This window comes from Leuciscus leuciscus (genome assembly GCF_965113295.1).
Source record: "Leuciscus leuciscus genome assembly, chromosome: 10".
Classification (NCBI taxonomy): domain Eukaryota; kingdom Metazoa; phylum Chordata; class Actinopteri; order Cypriniformes; family Leuciscidae; genus Leuciscus; species Leuciscus leuciscus.
Window position 1 is genome coordinate 12,062,554 of NC_138734.1, and position 24,021 is coordinate 12,086,574.

Sequence of the window (24,021 nt, forward strand, 5' to 3'; positions counted from 1 at the left end):
AAAACACATAAAATAACACTTAATCCCTAAATTTACTCTCCTAATGCAGTCCCTTGCAAAGCATGCTGGGAACTACAGATCCACTGCCCAGGGGTGTGTTTTCCAAAAGCACCATGAGCTAAGTTGATCGGAGAGACCATTGGTGGCAAAGGCTCTACGAACAACTTAGCTCACAATGATTTTGGGAAACGCAGCCCTGGGCAGTGGATCTTTAGTTCCCAGCATGGGATATGCAAGTAAATTTAGCAAAAGATGTTGGTAGTTTATGTTAATGTTTAATATTCAGTTATGTTGGACATTCAGAGGAGATTCTGTTTTTGAATTTTGTGGTTACCATTGTGCTGAAGAGTAGAGCTTGTGCTCAGGCTGCTGGCACTCAATGTTCATTGCTCAGAATTAACACCTGTCTTAACTTAATGGTTCATAATATACATTGTGCATTATGGTGAACAACACTGTTGACCCAATTAAACTAAATTAATTTGAATAAACTAAATTAAACTGTGTGTATAAATGTCTTCATTTAGTTTAAGGGTATATGACTTAGTTTTGAGTGTAGCCTATTTATATCAAGGTGGAAAAGGACTTTCACCATATGAAACAAAACATATGGTAACACTTTACAATAAGATTCATTAGTTAACTACATTAGTTAATTAACTGGATTTACACAGCATTTGTTAATCTTTGTTCATGTTAATTTCAACATTTACTAATATTAAAATCTTGTTAACATTAGTTAATGCACTGTGAACTAACATGAACAAACAATGAACAGCTGTATTTTTATTAACTAACATTAACAAAGATTAACAAATACAGTAACAAATGTATTTATCATTGTTAGTTCATGTTAGTTAATACATTAAATAATGTTAACTAATGAACCTTATTGTAAAGTGTTACAGATTATATCAAACCTATTAAGTAATTGGAGAAATCAGGTTATATCTACAGTAACTTCAGCAAAACCTTGTTTTTCAGGTTGGTTGAATCTAGTTATACTCAGAAATCTTAAATCATTTATTTCATTTCTACAAAACCAGTTATCGTAGATGTTACTACACAAAGTGCATTTTCTAAGCTGAACTGACTAAACATTTTTTTCAGTGTAGGCTAGGCTACATCTCAAAGCAGAGATATAATGGTGGATTAAATAAAGCAGGTCAAATCTCTAATTTGCATTTGAATCTGCATCGTCATAAATCTCTCTCTCTCTCTTTTTTTGACATCAGACTGCTGTGTTATCTCTTATCTGCTCTTCATAGCGCTCATCGGTCGTTTACTGCCCCGCAGCATGAATGACTGCGAGATGCGCGTGACGCAGGTGCCTCAGACTGACGCACATGGGCGGATGTGACCGTGCCGTTCTCCTCCTCCTCCTCCATCCATGAGCTGCTGGAATCAGGGCCCGTTATACACGAAGAGCTCCCATCAGCTTATCCGCTGTTAATTATAGCCAGCGACCTGGTTTCAGCACTGCAGGGACTCAACAGCTCCCGCAGAACTCAAGTCTTTACGCTTATAGAGGAGAGGCGCTGAGAGCGCGCGGCATCCAGCCAACACCAGCGCGCGCCACAAAACCAAACCAACGGTGCCGTTCATCATAACAAGGGACAACACAGAAGAAAACATATCAAAACTATACGACAATTCGGAAACCAGCTACAGGATGGCGTCAACACGCGTAGGGTTTGTGGTTGTCCTTGTTGTGATATCGCAGATCAGCGCGTTTCCCACACCTGCCGACGGTGAGTTACTGAATTTCCCAAAAAACATATAGTCACATACATCAGTCCAATATATTATAAAATAGGGAATATTTGATTTAGACGATTACTCTGATTAAATGAAACATAACATAACATACATGACGTGTAGCCTAATAAAATGCTCCAAATATAGAATAATGTTGCTTATAGGCTCGGCCAGTTAATCAGTCAATATTTTGCCAATTTTATAGTATCCAGTGGACAGTATCCACGTGACCAGTTAAGTTATCTGGACTTGCAGATGCTCTGTTTTCAAAGGGAATTTTGAGTAAAAGAAATTCATTCAATTTCAATAGTCACATTTCGTATTAAATTGTATTTTAAATACAGGTAGCCAACAATTATAGGCTTTATACTCTATTATACATTTATAATAGAGTATAAATAGTGTATACTCTATTACACTATTATTAACAATTATACTCTAGATATTAGCAGTAAAAAACTCATATTAGTTGACTAGCCTATTAACTCCATATAAATGTGGAAAGATGGTGAATTAATTGGATTGTTTATTTTGTTTTTGATGTTTTCACCATTTATTGTATATAAAGCTCTGGGCTCTGGTGTTTTCAAAGGCTTTTAATCTTTTGTCCTGTAATCCGATTATTTGGTGGCAGCTTCTCTCGAACAGTTTGGACTGCAACTGAATGCATCAAAGATCTCAACAACCATAGAAAGTAAAATAAATAAATAAATAAAAAAGCGTAATTAATAATATCTTTACTTTAGGGTCAACAATCTTCTATAATGTAGAGTGTCTTGATTCCATCAAAATCATACTCGATTCACATAGGTGAGAGGTGCACAGATTCTTTAAAATTATGTTGTTAAAATATCTTTACATTGTAGTTACAATATAATAACCAATCAACAGTAATCTGAGCTTGATACTGCAGATCTTCTCTTCTCATCGTTCCTCCTGGTCAGTTTAGAAAGGATAGTTCACCAACAAGAAAAAAAAGAAAAGATGAAGAAACAATCAGGCTAACACTTTATGTATAATGCATTATAAAGGTATTCATAATGTACATTATAATGCATTACATCTTATCATAAATAAATTGTAACCAAAGTTCAAATGCATTATAGCATTCGCAGATTGTTACATTTGAAATTGGATGTTTGCCGTGTTTTAATGCATTATACTTTCTAAAGGTGTAACCCTTTACAGATAAGTATAACGTATTATAACTGTGGTTACAATTATTGATGAGATCATATAATGCATTATAAGGTGCATTACAAGGCATAATTAATGGATTAAAATACTTTTAGAATGCCTTATATATAAAGGCTATAAGTAAAGTGCTACCAAAATCATTCTCATATCATTCCAAACCTGTATGACTTTCTTTCTTCTGCGGAACACAAAAATGCATTTTCAGTTTTCAGTTTTATATCTTTAAGGTGAGAAAAGAATGATCTGGGATCGTTGATCTTTGCCTTTTTTGAATGCGTGTGTTTCTTCCCTGATCCAGATAAGAGCATGTACAACCGAGAGCTGACTGAGGAGAAGCCATTAGAACAGCAGGTGTGATTTCATTATTGTTAATTACCATGTTATGTGAGAGACACAGATGAAGATACTTTGTACCTACATTAAGCATCAGGCTAAACTACTGTTTGCTAGAAAACATGACAATAGAAGACATTTTATGCTTGAAGTTCAAAATAAAAAAGACATAAAAATAAATAAAAATGAGCCAATGAGTCAATATTTTGTTTTAATTTTTTTCAACAGATTGCAGAAGCTGACAGCATCAGGAAGACAGGTGAGATATAATCTTATGAGGACAAAGTGCTTCATAGTGATCAATAGCTCACAATCTCTTGCTTTTCATCCATGCAGAACCCAAGCCAACACCACCAGCTGAGGCAGACTCAATCTCAGAGGACGATGACATCACTTTCCTCAAGTCTCTGGCCGAGAAGTCCAAAGAGTCAAACAATGAGACTCCCATCTCAGATTCTGAGGATGAGCGATACGGTTCTGATGAGGCCGACTCTACTAAGAACCGACGACTAGCTGATGACTATGACTCTACTAAAAATGACTACAAATACCAAGGTAAGAACTACAATTACCATACTAACAAAGTTTATTCAGCATAGTAAGCATATGTGGTATGTTTACAGTGCACAATATGCTGATTGCACACACATGCATGGGTTAGACGGATGATCTACTATATTTGCCAAAGAGCACACTATGTGTGGAACAATGTATCCCACAATGCAATGTGCTTGCTCTTTCCAGTGTAACGAATGCACAAGAATTTTATTTATACCCATTTTGATTATTTAATCAAATTAACAAAATTCAAGACATTTATACATAGGGTTGAATAACATAGTAATAATAATATAGTATCATATGTGGGCAAACATTTTTCAAAAACAATAGGCAGTATGCAGTGTTTATTATGTTAATATTCCATTTTGAGCATTCCTTTTGTCTTCTAGTCGTAACTTTTATGTGAGAGGAACTTTTGCATTCTAAATTGTAAAATAGCCAACCTCAAGAAAAAGTTAAATATCTATTAACTTTTTTGTTGCTGTTGTTGTTGTTGTTGTGAAAGCCAAATTATCTCCCACTTTGAAAATGCTAATCAACCCTAATAAACCCTGTGACTGTATGTGATCCTAAATACAGGAACAGGTGGCAGACACCATAGGTCAATCAGTTGGTATTTTGTAGTGAGTGAGTGAGAGAGAGAGAGAGAGAGAGAGAGAGAGAGAGAGAGAGAGAGAGAGAGAGGCAGGGGATTATCCTTTCACAGGCTGCTGTACTGGATGTTGTATAGCATTAAACCTCACAGTCTCCTACAGCAGGGCAGTCAGACTAAACCACATACACATTAAAAGCCTTCTAACCTAGTAATAGCATAATAGCCCAAAGAGGTCATGTCATACATTTTAACATTTTCCCCTACCCTATAACGTTACTCAAAGTTTCTTGTACCAAAATCGATTTTTACTTTATACTCATCCTTCAATAACAATCTCTTTGCAAAGCCGCAATTATATTGCGACTTACTGTGATTATAACATTGTGATTTGTTATTCATAAAAAAAATCCAAACTAAATTGTACTGTTCAAACTGTTAAGATCACACTGAAATGATTGAGGATATCGTTAAAAATAAACTTCAGCTGCTCGTTTCCATTATTGGTATCCTTCGGAAGGGTCTGCAGAGTTGTAGGTGCTACACACAGCAGAAGATTTGACAAACTGTGCTTTATGCTGACTTTTATGCTGACTCTCTTTTAGAATTATAGCATCAGACTTTTGATCAGTTTCACGTTTCAGGCAGATGGTGAGTTTACTGGAAGCGAATATGGCTGTGTAAGTCGATCTCTGTGGTAGATAATGGCAGATATAACAGAGTGGGAGGTGTTTTTGTGTGATTTCAATGGGTTACAGGAATTACAACAGACAGACAAGAATTGCTGGCAGATTCCAGCTCCAACATTCAGATCTCTGTTTCACACATTCTCCTCCTACTTAGTCTTGCTTTTTAAGAGCTTTGAGCTTGTAGGCTTTTGATGAAATAAATGTAGTTTCAAATACAGCGCACTGAAAAATAAACCTATGGACCATGCACCTTTTGTTGTGTGTGGGGGGTGTTTTTTTTTTTTGTCCAACATTATCATGGGGTCTTTAAAGTGTAATTTTCAAACCAAGTTTTATTGTTAAAATATCAGTACTATATGTAAATGAAGTTGAAATCATTGTGACTAAAAGTTTGCTTAGAGGTATTTCCTACACCAAGAATGATAATATTCTATTTATTATAGCATGAGCTGTTATGTTGTCTCATTCTTCAAATGCTTGAGTTATTTCAAGTCGGGTGGATTCTGATAGGCATAAATTTCATAAACTGGAAAAAAAAATTGTTCTGAAAGTGATTCTAACAATATCGTTCCTCTGTGTTGACATAATTATGGTCTCTAATTTCATACGATTAGAACTGTTATTAAAACTTTATTGTCATAGTAATCCTTAGTTTTCATTAGTGTGAACAGCTTTTCATATTCAGTTTTGATCATTTTGTTTAAATGGAGAGATGTGAAAAATGTTCATGTGGTCGGTTTCAGATGATCCTGAAAGCTTTCGGCAGCTGGACGGGACTCCGCTAACAGCTCAGGACATCGTCCAGAAAATCGCCAACAAAATCTACGAAGAGGATGACAGAGGAGTGTTTGACAGAATTGTGTCTAAACTGCTCAAGCTGGGCCTAGTAAGAAATTCGAAATTGTGGCATGAGCAGTGATTCTGATAACTACCATGTTGATGAACCATGCAATAGACATCATATATTATGTATTAATTGCTCTAGGGGGAACACATTTCAGTTTAACCAGCTTGAATTGCATGGAAAATAGATTGTCATACAATAATCCCTCTGTGAATTGATTGTTCTAGCAGATGTTGTGTTCTTTTGTTTGTCCATCAGATCACAGACAGTCAGGCAGAGACGCTGGAGTATGAAGTTGCTGAAGCCCTGCAGGATCTGATCACTAAAAACGCCAAAGAGAACATGATTGGAGACCTCAGTATGGACTACCCCGTAAATGCAGCTAAAGACACACAGAACAATATGGTACAAGTGTGTGACTAGTGTTTCTACCAACTATGTGTTTATCGAGAATTTATATATATATATATATATATATATATATATATATATATATAAATGCTGTTTGCTTGGATTCTTCCATTAAAGTCCCCCTGTAGTCAATCATTTTATCCCTTAAAATTCATCTTTGATCACCAAAATGACATATTTAAGCGAAACATTGAATGTGACTACACCCTTTGCCTCATTTGGTATGCAGTTCCATAAATATGCAAATTACCCCCCCCTCCACTCACTCACACCAGCTCAGAGATCCACTCGTTGATGATCACTCATTGACGTGATTGGTTACAAGGTAGTTTGTGACATCAGAAATACATTTTTGAGCCTGTCTTTAGTTCACTGCAGTTTTAAGGAGAAAATACTCAGCAATGGTGTTGACTTGTGAATTTGCACATGGTTTGTCTTAAACCATTTTTAAAACACCACATAGGCATATAAACAACATTAAAAACTTGATTTTCACCACAGGGCGATTTTAAGGACGAGGAAGACAGGCCCAGCCGGCGATACGAGGAAGAGGATGAAGGTGATAATGATGATGATAATGGTGATGAAGAACCGGAAGAGGAGAGTAGAGATGACACAGTGAGGGCAGATGATTCATGGGACGCCGTGAGCGACGGGAATGACAGAAATGAACTGAACCCTGAAGACGGACTGCAGGACCTTCAGTTCTTCCCCAACTTCTACAGACTCCTAAAGAGCCTTGACTCAGGTAGACAACACAACAAAATACAACATACAATATAAAATAATAAAACGGAGGTCAACACACCACAGTAGAGGGTCACTGAGATTTTGCCAAGACATATTTTGTTGATCCAGGAACAACATTACTGTCCGAAAACCCTGAAACTAACTCAACCCATAACTTATCCCTGATGATCAATGATGGTGAATAACACTGTTGTAGAAGCACCTAAGCCTGGTTTTAAGCCTGAATTTGACATAAACTGTAAACTTGTCCCTCAAATCTGATTGCTTGATTGTAATGTTGTTCAAGGATCAACAAAGATGTTGATCCAGGAACATGATGCACTTGGTGACATCACAGTCGCCCCCGCAGGAGAGCTGGGCAGTATGAACATATATATCGTTGTGACAAAATAAAATACATAACAAATAATACAACACAATACGCAAACAAAACACACAAAAAAACACAAAACAAACCAAAATAAAACACGCAACATTTTAGAATATAGCATGACACAACACACACAGAAAGCTACTGTACAAAACAAACCACTCTTTGTGAAAAAAGTGTGCTTAATTGTGTTGAATCATGTGCACTTGGTGTACTTCAAATCTTACATATATATAGTTAAAAAAAAAATATATATAGGCTAGTTGCAGATCATATAATATGATTGAATCACTATATTTCTTAACACACTTAAGTACACTTTTAAAAAGTGCACTTTGTAATAAATGTCAAATTTAATGTTACATTTTAAATCATTATGTTTTAATAATCTCTCGTCATTCTTTAAAGACGTACACCTACGTATTCTGATATGTTGACTAACATACTAAAATATGTAAAGTATTTGATTATCATTTTAATTGTAGTGTGTTATTCAATTTTAAATGTACTAAATTGCAACTTCATCAATACAACACACCAGAGTATAGCACAACACGGCACACACACAAAAGACACAGACCATGTTGAAACACACACCTCACAACTCAACAGCTATAAGGGTCTGTAGAAACATCACCATCTGGCCAAACACATTCCCTGTGGCCTCAGCTGTCCCCTTCTTCAGCAAACACCACATTAATCCAGATTAAAGTCTAGTTTCATCACTTAATCTATCGCATCCTTCTCCTCTCACTTTACAGAGCAAGATAAAGAGGAGAGAGAAACCCTGATCACCATCATGAAGACCTTGATTGACTTTGTGAAGATGATGGTCAAATATGGAACCATCACACCTGAAGAAGGAGTGTCTTATCTGGGTAAGACCAAAATACTCTCTCCATCTTATTTATGATGTATTTTCAATTATTGTATAGCTTGAGATTGCAAACTAGTATTTGTTATCATATTATTTTCATTTACTATCGTAATCATAAACACACAGGTTTGTAGCGCAGATAGTTTTACCATTTACTGCACTTTGTTATTCTTCTTGTCATTTACCAATAGCAGCTAATGAATCGGAAGTCTCGCACATTCACAGGAAATAGCTTACTTTCACGTTGAAAAATACGATAAAGAAGTCCAATTGGCGACCATCTTGGTAGTCCCTCTGAAAAAAGCTTCATGTTATTATATATTTCAATAACAAGTTCAAATCAGACTAAAACATTTCATGTTGATCTAATGCGTATGTGCACAAGAATAAGGCTTTTTCAAAGCCTCCATACTGGGAGCTGCGATTTCTCTCTCATTTATTGTAAGTGAGGTACCCTCATGTCCTAAAGTCATATAAGCTGTCTCTTCAATAGAAACCATAGCATATTTTATCTGCTTCACTCAAGCTGTGTTAAACAACAAATATGTTCTGACTGGCTGTTATTGTGGCATATTACACAGTATTTTTCTCTTTCAGTGAGGATAGCAGTAAATACTTGTTAGTCATGCCTAGTTAGAGCATGATGTATGTGTGTGTGGGCTGTAAGGAATCCCTGAGATAAGCTTAATGTGACTGCATTTGCATCTTGAAATAAAGCTTTGTCCAGCCTGAAAGAGAGACAGGGAGAGAACAGCTGTATTTTGACTCGCTTCTACAGTAATGTGGAAAGTTTATCCTCAATCAAATCAAGTATAGAATAGATAGTTGAAGCAGATTTTTGCAGATGCACTTTCAGTGATTGCTGTGTTTACAATCATACAACAGCATGGATGTCACTTTCTTTAAAAAAATGGTGGGGACAGTTTTGGCGGAAGTGTGTTTGGCGAAGTGGATCATTTATGACGTGATGAAAAGATGAAAGCTTAGCTCGTGAATATTGCTTCTTTTGCTTCCTCCATGATGACAACCACAATAACCACTCAACAAACATTGACTGTATACAAGTAGAGTTTAGCACTAGATCACTTCATTGTAATACTTACCGGTACTAACCAAATATCTTAAGCATTGCTAAAAGTGATTCCTACTCGAAAATGATGTCAACCCTTGTGAAAAGTAAATACACTTTAGCATACTTATAAAAAGTGTATTGATGACGTACTGTAAATAAAACATTTTAAAAGAATATACTGAATGAACTGAATGTAATGTTTTGGACACTTAATTGCTTGTAAATTGGAATTAAATAAAAATGTATTATAGTTTAAATTTATACTGAATGCAGTTAGTTAGTACCCGCTTAAGTCATTTGTTATTTCATACTTTTATTGTCTTTGAAATATGGTTAAAGTAGACTACTGAATGTTCTGACAAGCATTTATGGTAAACTAAAACATTATTTATATTTATATTTATATTTGTAATTACACATTTGTAATGATGAAGTTGCAATTTAGCACATTTAAATATATTACTATAAAATGTAATATTGAATAACACATTTATAATATAATCGAGTACTTTACATGCTTTAGTATGTAAGTCAGCACATCAAAATAAGTGTACTACTTTAAAGTATGACAAAAGATTATTAAAAGATAATGCGCTTAAAATTTAAAATGCACCTTAAAATAAAACTTTTTAAGTTGATATTATTACAACGTGTGCTTTCTAAAAGTGTGTTGAGAAACATAAGGGCTTTTTATAGTTAACCCAGGGTCATTCTAAACCCCAGGTAAACTGAATCCTGGTTTATCTTGCTTCACTTTTCACATTGTTTATAATTTACCCGGGGTTAACAATTAATCCTGGGTATTCATAAACTGCGGGTTAACGTTGTTATTTGCATATTTGCAGTGTCAGTGTCATTGATTGGACGAATGCAGTTTGCAACCTGTTTACATAAAAGCTCCTGCATTGCACATCGACGTATTATATATTGCTGACGCTACTATCAAGTTCATACTGAAGGGACTTAAACCCCGTCTTTACCCTAATTGTCACGCATTCTATCACCATTTAACATTTCGTCCCCTTGGAATTATAAGGTTCTATCTGACATTTTTGTCAAAATGTAGTTATTCACATATTCTTATTCTGTGACCACTTCTTTACATTATGTGATGTTGTTTTTTAAGTTGTGTACATTTTGGAACTTTTTAATTAGAAAATAAAAAGGTTCTTTCTACACAGTCGAAAAGAATGCAAAAACTTTAAAGCTCAATATCTCAAAACTGCTCAGAACGCAGATAGAACCTTATAATTCCAAGGGGACAATTTGTCCCCTCAAACGCTGAAACGTGCATTGCTTCATTAACCGTCCAAAGCAAATATGAGCCACGTGAGGTTTAGAACGCCGATAACCAGAGGTTAAGCCCTGTAGTTATAAAAAGTGAACTCTCTTTAAGTACACTTGATTGGCCTTTTATTTATTTAAAATTATATCATCTGCAAGATTTGAAGTATACCTACAGCAAATGCACATTCTGTTTTTAATGGCAGATTTGTAATAACTAATTGTATGGGAAAATGTTCCCTGTCATTAATATGAGTCATATGCGTTTGTTTGACTAGCACTGGATTCTGTGCTAATGTATGGATTGATTCGGTTGTGTTGCCTGTGGGTCATGTGACACACACATCAATAATGACTGCAGATGAATTACATTTCACACGCTGATGTTAATAGTTTGACGTCAGTATGTGTCTGTATGCATATCTGTGACTAAAGTCAGAAAATCACAGAATATACTGCTACCTTCAACATTATTTTCTGAGATTTGTAAGTAAGTCCTAATCGAACAGAAAAAAAATATAGCAAGGTCAAGTTCTATAAAGATAAATGAGAGACCACATTATTTTTTTTTATAATTATTTTTGCATTTTCTATTTACTCCAACAGCAAAAGGTAAAAAAAAAAAAAATCATTCAGATTAGTGTCTGGTTAAACTGGATTCAGGATTACAGAATGTAATTTTAATGAATTTGTATTTGCATTTCATTAACTTTGTGTCACTAATCATCACTGATCAATGTTTTGAGGAGACATAAGCAATGTGCAGAACATCTCATGCCCTTATATGTTCAAGCAAACAGCTTCCTGTTTCTCTCTTTTGTTCTCTCTCTCTTTCATTCCGTGTAATTAATTCTGTGTGTTTTTCTAACGAGATGGTCGCGGTCGTTCTGATAAAACACAGATAGCCATTTGGAATTCTCCATTGCGTAATAATGGGGTTACTCTGGCAACCTGCGCCACAGGATGACACACGCTGTAAAGATCAAATGGAATGGCAGGGTGTGTTGCCAGGATACGGCTGGTTATTGATCTGCTGTGGTTTAAACATGAGATGATCATTGTGCCCTAATTGCGTGTGTGTTTGTCTATGGCAAACAGCTCCAAGACACAAAAGTGTGTACACAACACATAATGAGCAGGGTACATCTGCATATGTTGGACTGTTGGAAGCAGCTCTCTGTTGTTAAATATAATTCTGATAAGTTAAAAAACATACGCTCTTTTACCTCTGAGAAAGAACAAATAGACATTACTTTAGCTTTTTTCCCCATTCACACAGATCAATGAAAAAGATAAAAAAACTCTGTATTTGTATTTGTATTTATATATGTATGCCAGGCCAGTAGTAAAGTGATGTCACTTTACGCATGCGCATGACGTCATCGTTTTCACAAATTCACGTTTTTGTAGTTTACACAGAGGCGATAATGGTATAGTTTTCAAAAACTTGTACTTTGAATCCCGTTTTCAAAAGTTTGCGTTTTCAGGCCCCCAAAACGCTGTTGCCGTGTAAAATGAACGGCCAAAATGCATAAAACGTTTTCCGTTTTTAGTTAACTGTGTCGTGTAAATGGTCCCTACATGTCAAATTATGAAAACTCTAATGAAAAAAGATATAAAGTAACTTATAGTTAATAGAATGTCGAAAGTGGAACATCAAAATAAAGTGTTACCATTAATATTATACAGTTTGAAAAATTGGTTACTCTTTACAAAAAGGTTTAATTTGTTAACATTAGTTATACATTACTTAACATGAACTAAACATGAGAAATACTTCTAAAGCATTTATAAATCTTAGTTAATGTTAATTTCAACATTTACTAATACATTACTGAAATCAAGTTGTATCTGTTAAAAAAAATAATTAATAAAGATTAATTAATACTGTTGCAAATGTATTGATCATTGTTAGTTAATGTTAGTTAATGCATGAACTAGTTAATGTTAACTAATGGGACCTTATTGTAGAGTGTTACCAGAAATATACAGGGCCCTATTTTAATGATCTAAGCGTAAAGTCTAAATGGCCTTATCCGAATCCACTTTTGCTAGTTTATCGACGGGAAAAATGGTCGGTGCGCCCGGCGCAGGGTCTAAAAGGATTGTCCCTATTCTCTTAATGAGTAATGGGTGTGTTTTGGGCTTTATGTGCAATAAAATAATCAGAGTCTCATCTCCCATTCCCTTTAAAAGCCAGTTGCGCTATTTACATGGAATTTGCAAGCGGAAAAACTGAATTCTTCTCCAAAGAGGAAACAGATCTGCTCATGCGCGAGGTTAAAGCACACAAGCAGACCATCTTCAGGACAAAGTGTACGCGCGTTGTGGACCCACCTATAGGCGCACATTACTAACACACTCTTTAAAAAACAAAATAAATATTGTGCCATTGACTTTAGACCAGGTTTCAGTTGCCTCAAAATAGCAACGGCGCGAACAATGTGCCTGAACACACCGTTTTCAGACCAGCACGCCCATGGGCGAACAGATGGGCGCAAAAATGCATTTGCTATTTAAACAACGTGGCGCAGGACATGAAAATGATAACTGTGTCAGGCTGAAACTAGAAAAAAACACTTGCGTCGCACCTGATGTATGATAAGGCCCACAGTCTCCAAATTGCTTAAATAATCATCACTGTATTTATAAATATTCCGTTTTTCCCACAGAAAATCTGGATGCAATGATTGCCCTGCAGACCAAGAACAAGCTGGGCAAATCTCTGGTTCCTCTCAGCATTACGCCACCTACAGGTAAATCATCGCCCAAATCCGACCCACCACCACACCTCAAACCAGCCCAGGTCACAACACTGCAAACTGCAAGTCATTCACTGCAGATTCTGCTCAGGAACACTTTGGCATCACTTTACTGTTTCCCCACCTCGTTCCAGGAAAAGCAGCAGATGATGATGACAACACCAAAACAGAAGCTGCCAAGATGCAGAAGGAGTATGAGTCCTTGAAAGACTCAACCAAAGACATCCAGGCTGCTGCAGAGATCAGTGAGTATATGCAAGGATCCTGTATCATATTCACATTTTCACCAGCATGTTTATGGTTTTGGGTCATATTAAAAGCCTCTCAAGTTCTGCTGGTGTAATTGAGCTGTTTAGCATGCTAGCAGAAGCACTGAGGCAGATACACTGATAAGCCTGCATTAAAAATGAAACTGGAACATACAGCCAGACTGCAGTATGTGTGTTATAGAGATACAGAGAGAGAGTCAGTCCCATAGGGAGACTCTGCAGCAGCCCAACAGATTGAGAGCATCGCTGTAACACTCGGAGTGAACTGACACTAATGAATGAAATTATGAGACCCTGTTAAGGGAAACTTTTATTGATTCTTTGAAATGTACTGTGCATTATTGTTAAAAGGCTGTGATAATCACAATGGTTTATTACCCAAGAACCATTTAGAGCACACCCATTATACATTATTGCTGCTTTTATGTCAGAATTACCACAATTATGAGATGACGGGTTCGGAATTTATGCACTTACGGAAATTATTTGTTGCTATGGAAACTCTCATAACGCCAAAGTGATCTGTGTACAAATGTGTACTTGATGATTGCAAAAATACATCTATTCTAAAACCACCATTTATTCATCTCTGTATTCTCTTGCAAACTATTGAAGAGTTAAACGAACAAGGAGAAGAAGAATGTTTTCATTTTCTTCTGTCACTGGCCAAAATTCCAACCTTGAAAACAGGATTAGTCATAAAATAATGTCATACATGAGAAAATCATCTGATAATTGAACAAATAGCTCTAATCTGGCTCAGAGCAAGATAGGAATCATCTCTTTGTGGTAGTTTTTCTGGTGATTTAGGGGTATAATAATCATTTCTGTCTGTCAGGTCATCCTGGGAAGTCTGAGAGTTATCTGGATGCAATCAGGAAGAACATTGAATGGCTGAAAAAGCACAACAAGGAAGGCAACAAAGAAGGTAAATGTTCATCAAATATGTGAACATCAAATGTTCATCTGGCCACCGCGGGTGCCACCCTAAAATTGAATTAGCTACTTCCGCTTCACCTCCACTTGAAAGAAGCATTTATTTTGAGGTGCGGTAGCGCTGCACATTGTTAATGTATTAACGTTGAATATTAAGAGAATATTAATGTTATTTGCAAAACACTGACGATTAAGAATAAAGGGCGACCCCCTTTACTCTTAAACGTTTTGCAACTAACAAGCGCAGAGCTGTTCAAAATCCTGCCGTGTCACGGAGCGCCTCTCACATAGTTTTCCTTTAAATGACATAGGCATAATTTGTCTCAAATTGTTGTTAATGTATCTACTTGATGACTTCACCCTAGGCTGGAAGAGTGTGTATAGACATTTTTCTATATTTTTTTTATTTATGTGTACCTGTTTAATAAAGTCTGTGCTTATGAAGAGATATGGGCTACTATAGATAGTGCAAAACACATTGAAGCCTTTTTTTTTCATTCTTGAAGTGAACTTTTTGTCTGTATGGTGATTAGATTCACTGTTTTGAACTTAAGAACGCGACTTGTCTGGTGTGAAGCACATGGCGCTTCATCCATAGCGCGCATACAGAGTCTTGCACTCATTCTAAAAACATTTACTATGATTCACTCAATTTTTTTGGTGAAACATTTTTACACTTAAAAATATTGATACAATTTTAAAGCAGTGAAATCAATTAAATACACTGTATGAACTGAGTAAATGTAAGTAAAAAAAAAAAAAGTAGATCTGAGTAACTGCATTTGGTACATTAACAAATAAAATTGAGCAGAAATATTTGGGGGAAAACATTTAAAAACCAATATTTATGAGTAATATTAACTGTTGTTATTTATGAGTAATATAAACTTTTTTATTTCCTCTAAACCTTTGTAAAATATCCCATACAACCATGACATTGGCCTTTATTGTCGATGAGTACATCAATACAGGATATTTTATACTGTTTATATTGTTTTAATTGAGTAAACTTACTCAATTTCTTAAGAGTGTGTTACATATATTAATAATATTGATTTGAATTGAGTAATATTTGTGGTTCTTGAAACAGATCAGTTTAATTCTCCATTCTCAAATATTTTGATAGAAATTTCACAAATATATTAAGTGTAATTTAAATAAATAATTGGTTAGTCAAATACTAAATGCTTTTAGTGAAAAAAACTTAAATATAACTGTAGATTAACTGTTGGATTTTTAGTCAGTTATTTTGGTATGTTCAACTCAAACCATCAAGTAAATGATATTCAGAGATTTTATTAAGTTAATAAAGTTAATTATTTCTGTGATATTTACTAAGCCACTGAATAATTTTTTTAGTGTGCTTGAACAGACAAATACACATAAAATTGAGGCAAAATAGTATAATAGTTAACACAGTCGGTTATGTCTTAACTGAATGTAAACAATTAAGAAAGAAAGCCATTGTGTGTTCATATAGCCTGTTGGATGCAATACGCCTATATTGCAAATGGTTTTAAAGTGACTGCAAATAGCCCTCTGTTCTGTGACATTAATGTTAAAGAAAGAACGAAAGAAAAAAACGTTTGAAGCTTTACCAAGGATTAATATATATATATATATATATATATATATATATATATATATATATATATATATTTAATTCATACGTAAAGATTATGCAATGTTATTTTATGTTTGATTATTACATTTTCTTAGAGCTTTATGACCCCTAACCCAAGGTTACATAGAAACATGGAGAAGAACAGTCAAATTAAAGACTCTTTTTCCCCCTTAATTTGCAATTAAAATAAGCGTGGGTGAGAGCGCTCATGAATATGCGTCGGTTTGATGAGCTTGGCTCTGTTACGGCGTTGTAAGTCTGCTGTGTTTTTGGACAAAAGATCTGTGTATTCCTCTCTTTATACCTGCCAGCATGAGACTGAGTGACTATCTGTGTTCTTCAGGCATCATCTGTTCAGAAAATGAGAGTGTGTTTTGAGATGAGAACTGTTGTTCTATTGTTCATTTTCCAAATAGATTCATTAGAAGCAGCCTGTTACGATACGGGTGAATCATGTCCAGGTCATATTCATCACACACACACAAAAAAAAAGAAGAATATTATTCTGCATAAGCCTAACGAAGCTAAATTTGATCTCTCATTCACATTGCTGTATTTCTTTTATGTTTTTATTTAGATCAGAATAAATTAAAGAACATAAAACCAATAATTCCATGATGTATAAAAAATGTACCTTAATTTAAATGCATTAATGAGAACCTATTCTAGTAGACCACAAAATCAAGACTTTGTAAAAGAGCTTAATATGGCCTATTTAATTGTTATGAAATTAATGTTAATGCAAATACATGTAATAATCCTAAAATTGACTTCACTTTCTTTCAGCACACTATTTCATTTTTATTTCATTCATTTGATTTTGGGGTGAAATGGATAGCATAATAGATATTAATGACCAAACACAGGAAAAACAGTTTCAAAATCATTTGAATGGATTTTTACAACAAAAAAAATATATATAATTTTTGTTTAAAGCAGCATCGCAAAATATTGTATTTTGACATTTGTCACACATGTATGACAGTGAACGTCAATTTTCTAAATAACAAAATATTAAACCAAGTGTGATTTACTTAGACCTAGAAATAGAATAGAAAAAGCACATTTAGCAAAAACATTTTACAAAATATGTTTTAAAAAAGAAAGGCTCGAAAAAGTGGAGCTAGTTCTGAGAAAAGCTTTTGCATCATTTTTTTTCTCTCTGTTGGAGATGAGACTTAGTTTGGTCACTGAAAAATAGCAGCCTAAATGGTAACATCTAAATCTAAACATCTAAAACATCTACTAGATTAATTCAAGATAATATATATATATATATATATATTCCAGTGTAATACAATGGCATCCTTTTGGTGCTACTGTATTCTGGGTAAAAAAAGACACTGCAATGTACAAAAGTTGTCAAATATGCACATTTTACAGACAATATTCATACAAACACTATACACACTGATTTCAGGTGCACACCTTCACTACCCTCTCTCTCTCTCTCAAACAGACAGTCTGAAAGGCTTTGCTAATGTGTGTGCAAGTCTTTGTCCATTGATTCTAAGGGAAATTAAATTAACAGTGGCATGCATTGCATGGGAATCTGGAGAATGATTGTAAGATAGGCATGTGTGACAAAGACAGAGGGAAAAAAATAGAGGAAGAATGTTCTGCTTGTAAAGGATGTGGGTTGCTACTTTCTTTGAGTTATTTGAGTTGTAAAGTTGTCTAATGAATCCCTTTTAAACCCAGAACACAAACAGATCTTACATTAAACTTTACAACTAAAGTAAAAATATCATCCTTAATTAGGGTATGTTTACATGACAACAATGTACTAAAAACTGAAAAGTTTTTCCTTTGTTTCCTCACTTTTGTTTCCTGATTTTTTTCGTGTTCAGATGACAAAACACTGTATTATTCTGCCAGGCCAGTAGTTGGCGATGTCACTTTGTAAAGAAACACTAAGCGCCAATAGACTAAACATGTAATACGTATGCGCATGACATCACCGTTTTCACAAATTCACGTTTTTTGTTGTCTCTTTTTCAAAAACGTGCACTTTGAAACCCTATTTTAAAAGCTTGCATTTTCAGGCGCTGTTGTAGTGTAAATGGATGCATGAATGGCCAAAGCGCATAAAACGTTTTCAGTTATTAGTTGAACAAATACATTTTTGGTGCTTGTTCTGATTATTTTGCTCTACTGTCCAAATGTTTGGGGTCAGTAAGAAGTCTCTTATGCTCAAAAAGGCTGTATTTATTTGATCAAAAATACAGTAAAACCGTAATATTATTGCAATTTAAAAGAACTGTTTTCTCTTTTAATATATTTTAAAAAGTATCATCCTGTGTGTCACGCTGCACTGTATAGTGTAATCCACAAAAGAGTGAGACGCAGAATGAGCGGGATATGAGAAACTTTAAAGGGATACTCCACCGTTTTTTCATATTAAACTATGTTATTCCCTTAACTAAGACAAGTTGATACATACCTCTCTCATCTCAGTGCGTGCACTTAATCGCTCTGACGCACGATTACTATAATGTAACTATAATGATAACTATAATGTATGGCGGAATAGCACTTTCGGGAGTAATTCGACTCGGCACAGTAAAAAGTCACGCCCTGATCCTCTTCCTCTCACTTCTGTCAATAGTGGGAAGAGGATCAGGCGTGACTTTTTATTGAGCCGAGTCGAATTACTCCCGAAAGTGCTATTCCGCCATACATTATAGTTATCCTTTTTAACCCGCTTAGAAAAGCGCCACGTTTTATTTTGTGTCACCATACTTGATCGTATAACTACTCGTGTAACTGTTTTTAAATAGGGAAAACGTTGATGTGTTTGGTCACTTCTAAATTCATTGCTGTCAGATACCATTGAATATACTGGGCTAAGCTAACTGCTATCAAAGTGTCACCCCGCGCCAGAGCGATTAAGTGCATGCACTGAGATGAGAGAGGTATGTATCAACTCGTCTTAGTTAAGGGAATAACATAGTTTAATATGAAAAAACGGTGGAGTATCCCTTTAATAAACACAGAGAAATCAAAAAGCCACTCTACATTAAACATCAGCGATAACTTAGATGACGCCAAATAGAACTGAGAGAAACTGAGGGCTTATATACAGAGGGAAGGTAATCAATGAAACGAGAAACAGGTGCGAAACTCAATCAGAAACCATAGCAACAAATAATGAACGAGAACTCAGACAAACAGTGATAGAGAACACTTGCTAAACAGTACAGAACATGACCATTACACTCTGATGGCAAAGCTGAATTTTCAGCAGCCATTACTCAGTTTAATGTGTAATTACTTAAGTGTCACATGATCCTTCAGAAATCATTCTAATATGCTAATTTGCTGGTCAAAAAACATTTCTTATTATCAATGTTGATAACAGTTGTGCCGCTTCAAATTTTTTTAGAAACTGTGATGCTTTTTTTCAGGATTCTTTGATGAATAGAAAAGTTCAATGAAAATAATTTATTTGAAATATAATTTTTTTTGTAACAATGTAAATGTATTTACTGTCACCTTTGATCAATATCATACATTCTTGCTTAATATAAGTTTTAATTTCTTTTAAAATAAATGAATAAATAGATCAAGTGCAGATCACCCAGCCATGTTCATGCAACATTAAAACATTTCTACTATCATACCAGAGTCGGCACCAGCGGAGCACTGAAGAACGAAATATGAATACAAAGTATTAAGTAACAAAAGGGGGCGATGATGTGACAAAGTGTCCTCAGCTTGAAAAACAAATATGGCCCATTCACATATTTGTCGGACCATAAAGTATGGAAGCTTGTTTCCACCACGGAATTAAAAAAATTGCGATTTTTTGTCTTTTCTGACTCTTATTCCTCGCATTTCAGATTTTTTTTTAATATTTACACTTATAAAGTCACAATTATCTTTAAAAAAAATGTTATTCCGTTGTGGAAACAAGCTTCCATACTTTATTCCATACAGAATTGCGATATGTCATTGAGTCCCACACATTACATGCAGAAAAAAATAGGCTAAATCGTGCGCACGATTTATAAGTCAAGGGAACTAATTAGTAACATGTGCGGGGCTCCGTAAGATATAAACTGGAGATATGTGAGATAAAAAAGGTCTGAATTTCTAGGAAAAAACGTCAGAATTGTGAGACATAAACTCATAATTGCGAGAAGTCAAATTTTGAGAAAAAAAACCCTAACTTTTTCATTTTAATTTTAGTTTATATCTCACAATTCTGACTTTATAACACAATTGCAACTTAATATCTCGCAATATTGACTTTATAACTCGCAATTGCAAGTTTATAGTTTTTCATCGCATGAAAATTCATGAATATTGATGAGTCGAGAAAAAAGAAAAAAGAATTTGCGAAGTGTAAAATTTCTGAGATGGCCCTGACATACCGGTAGTCAGGAAGCATGTGAGGTCTGGAGGAAACTCCACTGCTCTGTGAGGACTCTGTCCAGTCTTATTCAGTTGTAATGGTCAGTGTAGGAAGAATCCACTGGTCTACAAATTTTGCCAGAGCTCACCCACACAAACATGCAGAAACACGCTCTGCTGGTAGCCAGCATTTTCAGCCCACACAATGTACTCAAACACACTCGCACACACATGCTCTGCCAAAAACAAGGCATTACTGTGACCTTTGACATCCAGAGTTAATAACAACATTTCTACAGAAAACATACAATCACACATTTCAAGTATTTGTCTTTTTCAAGGCTTAGCCTTCCAAAATACCTACAGCAACAGCATGGAACACTACGTTATTTCAACCTACTCAGAAATTGATATAACCCATAATAATTCTCTTCTGAAACATGTTGCCACCCTCAATAGATCTAAAATGTTAACAAAACTGAAGTTCAGTCCAAAAATGCGGCCTTAACTAAAACATTACTAACAAACTACTGTAACAAAAAAACAAAAAAAAGAAAAAAAAAGGAAGATGGAAGATGGAAAAATTCCATCAAATTGAATCGAATAATCCTTACATATTATTCATATTATGGATTAAAAATTTTGAATGAGTAAAAAAAACTATAGCTTAATAAAACATTTTGTATAAATCTTAACAAAACAATGGATTTGATCATTTAGTTTATGTGCTTTGTATTAAAGGTGCTCTAAGCGATGTTGGGTGACGTCACTTCTTGTTGACGTTCAAAGTATTGTCAAACAAAACGGAGGCTAGCTCGACCCACCCTCCTCCTCATCCCGTCCCCTCCCCGTTCCTTCTCCTTTTCCCTATTCTTTGCTATTTGTTCATCGGAACGTCGTCTTTTTGGTCGTGTGTCGGCCATATCAAAATTCAAGAGAATATAAATCTAACATTAGCCAACTTCCCTCTTCATGTTTCTCTCTCCTCCACTCCCCACACACCCCCCTTCATGTGCACACGCACTAACCCCCCCACCCCCAAATCATTCTTGTCAGATATTGGCTGGAACACTGTTTGTTATGTTTCGTGGTCCAGGCTGGGCCAGTTTGTTTTTCTTGCCGTTTGTGGAGCCTGGTCTGTCTACAGAGACTGCGTTTTTTACAGTGTGTTCAGGGGACAGGCAGCTAGCGGATAGTGAGGAGATGTTTGCTGAATGTAACGTGTGACATTGCTTAGAGCACCTTTAATAAATGTATACATATTTTAATTTTTTCATAAAATGAATACTTTCTTTGGAGTATACATAACTAAAGCACCACACCACATTATTCCAGGATTTTTTGAGTCCAACGAATTAGAATGTTTGAGCTCAATGAGGCCAATTGAGTTTACTTATACATTACATTTTGAAGTAGAAAGACTAAAATAATATTTTCTCATAAAAAGCACTACAATAATCATTGTCTTATTTACAGGAAAATAATTTTGTCTGTACTGACGCGTTTCTGTGTTCTTCTCTCTGTTTGCGTTTCTAAGATTACGACCTCTCTAAGCTGAGGGACTTCATGGACCAGCAGGTGGACACATACATCGATAAAGGCATTCTTGAGAAGGAGGAAGGTGATGTCATCAAGAGAATCTACGGAAGCCTGTAGGAGCCAGCCCAGCTTCACATGTAATGGTGTAACAGCGAGTCTACTAAATACTTCGACCGGGCATACTAACACAGATCCTAATGCTATAACTCGTAATAAATAAGATTTAGTCTGCAGCTCAGACAGTATTTCCTCCTGAAGGCAATATCCTCTCTCAGTGAAGTCAGCAATAGGACGCAATCTAGTTCTAGACAAGCCACAAATCACATTTGAGTTGTTAGTGTTTTTACACATTAGGACAGAATAACAGCATTGGCTACCTAGAAGAATGAAATTTAGTGGACTTTTTTGTATGACTTGCATAGAAGCTTTTGCACCTCTTTTGCAATAGACTTTTACAGTATCATAAACATATAACATTCATAAATGTATGGTGTATAGCATTCTTTCCTCTTTTGATCTGATTTGATGAAGGAAATCAACCTGTATTATTGTTTCTCAATCAACCAAAAAATCAGCTTTGGCTGTCAGTGCATTGCTTTTCCTCTTTTGATGTTTTCTCTCCCAGTCTATAGGGGGCGGTCTTTATATCTGTATATTTCCCTTCTCTCTCTTAAGTTTGGTTTTCTTGGTTTTGTTTCTCCACTATTCGACTCTGTATATTCCACATGCTATAGATTCACAAAAATCGAGTATTTTTAAATGTACATATTGTGATTTTTTCCAAAACTCTATTAAACATTGCTTTTCTTTAAATACGTAACTTATGTGGTTGTCATTTCTTTAGGTTTTGATCCTGTTGGACTATAAATCAAATGACTAAAAATTAGATAACAGTTCTGATGGGTGATTTTGCTTTTGCTTTTAGCTGATCAGGATGCATCGACAGCATCAACACAGCGTCCTGGAGAGGGCAACATGTTAGTTTTATGGTTCATATAATATTGTTTGTGCAGTTAACAGAGGTCATATAGTCCGCTGTTCAGGGCCGTCCTCAGGGCGGTGCAACCAGTGCGACCGCACCAGGCCCCGTACTTGTGGCAACCCTGTTTCCATTTCCTCACACTGGGCTCTCCACCCCATACATGGGACGGCCCTGCCACTGTGTATACTGTATAGTCCATTATAAATAGCTTGCTGTGTGTGTTGTTGGAGATTGGGACTAACTGACATAAAGGCTATATCTGAGTTCTCAGTCAAATGTCTAAATACATAAATTGATTCTTCCAGCAGTGTTTAATATGTTGCTTTCAAACATCTAGTTCCAAATGCCAAACACTTAGCCTGCTGGAATCATTCCCTCAATTTTGTTGTTGTTCAATTTGGAATGTTCACAAGTCACAAGTAAAAGTCACCAAGTTTCGTACCATTCCGATGAAGATGTGATTTTTAGAAATTCAAAACAGAATATTTTCCAGTCAAATATGACCGAAGAGCACCAGAGGGATGGAAAAATGTGGCTTGACAGATGCTAGAAATGTGGCTTTCAAATGAAAGATTGGCATGAAAGAGCACACCCCAGGTTCCTAACTGACAGCCATCGGCACAGATCCTCAGCAAAGACCATATGGCCAGCTTCATCTCCATACCGGCATGTTGAATTCGATCTTCAAGCAAAAGGAACTGGATGAATATCTGAATGCTACCGATCACAAGGTGGACAAAGTACACAACTTCCTTACTTAAGTAAAAGTACAGAAGTACTCGTTTTTAAAAGTACTTAAGTATCAGAAGTAAAAA

At 35.4% G+C, this 24,021-nt stretch overlaps 1 protein-coding gene across 2 annotated transcripts; it reads left to right on the forward strand.

The window, feature by feature from the left end:
- Positions 1–1,347: 1,347 nt before the first annotated feature.
- scg3 (secretogranin III) lies at positions 1,348–23,044 on the forward strand. 2 transcript variants are annotated; one of them, XM_082183019.1, is made up of 12 exons: positions 1,348–1,751; positions 3,254–3,306; positions 3,517–3,547; positions 3,625–3,843; positions 5,874–6,016; positions 6,233–6,385; positions 6,887–7,133; positions 8,267–8,383; positions 13,411–13,494; positions 13,635–13,745; positions 14,608–14,697; positions 22,223–23,044. In XM_082183019.1, the coding sequence occupies exons 1-12, from the start codon at positions 1,673–1,675 to the stop codon at positions 22,339–22,341; spliced, it is 1,446 nt and encodes a 481-aa protein (XP_082039145.1). In that variant the 5' UTR covers positions 1,348–1,672; the 3' UTR covers positions 22,342–23,044. The 2 variants fall into 2 exon arrangements, with proteins under 2 accessions (XP_082039145.1, XP_082039146.1); XM_082183020.1 differs by having other exon boundaries at positions 1,351–1,751; positions 6,233–6,379.
- The last annotated feature ends 977 nt before the right edge of the window (positions 23,045–24,021 follow it).

Excerpts from the sequence above, each read along its gene's own strand:
- scg3 (XM_082183019.1), top strand. The coding sequence starts at position 1,673 with ATGGCGTCAACACGCGTAGGGTTTGTGGTTGTCCTTGTTGTGATATCG. Across the intron at positions 3,548-3,624 it reads TGACAGCATCAGGAAGACAG|AACCCAAGCCAACACCACCA; the intron begins GTGAGATATAAT and ends TCATCCATGCAG. Across the intron at positions 6,017-6,232 it reads AACTGCTCAAGCTGGGCCTA|ATCACAGACAGTCAGGCAGA; the intron begins GTAAGAAATTCG and ends TTTGTCCATCAG.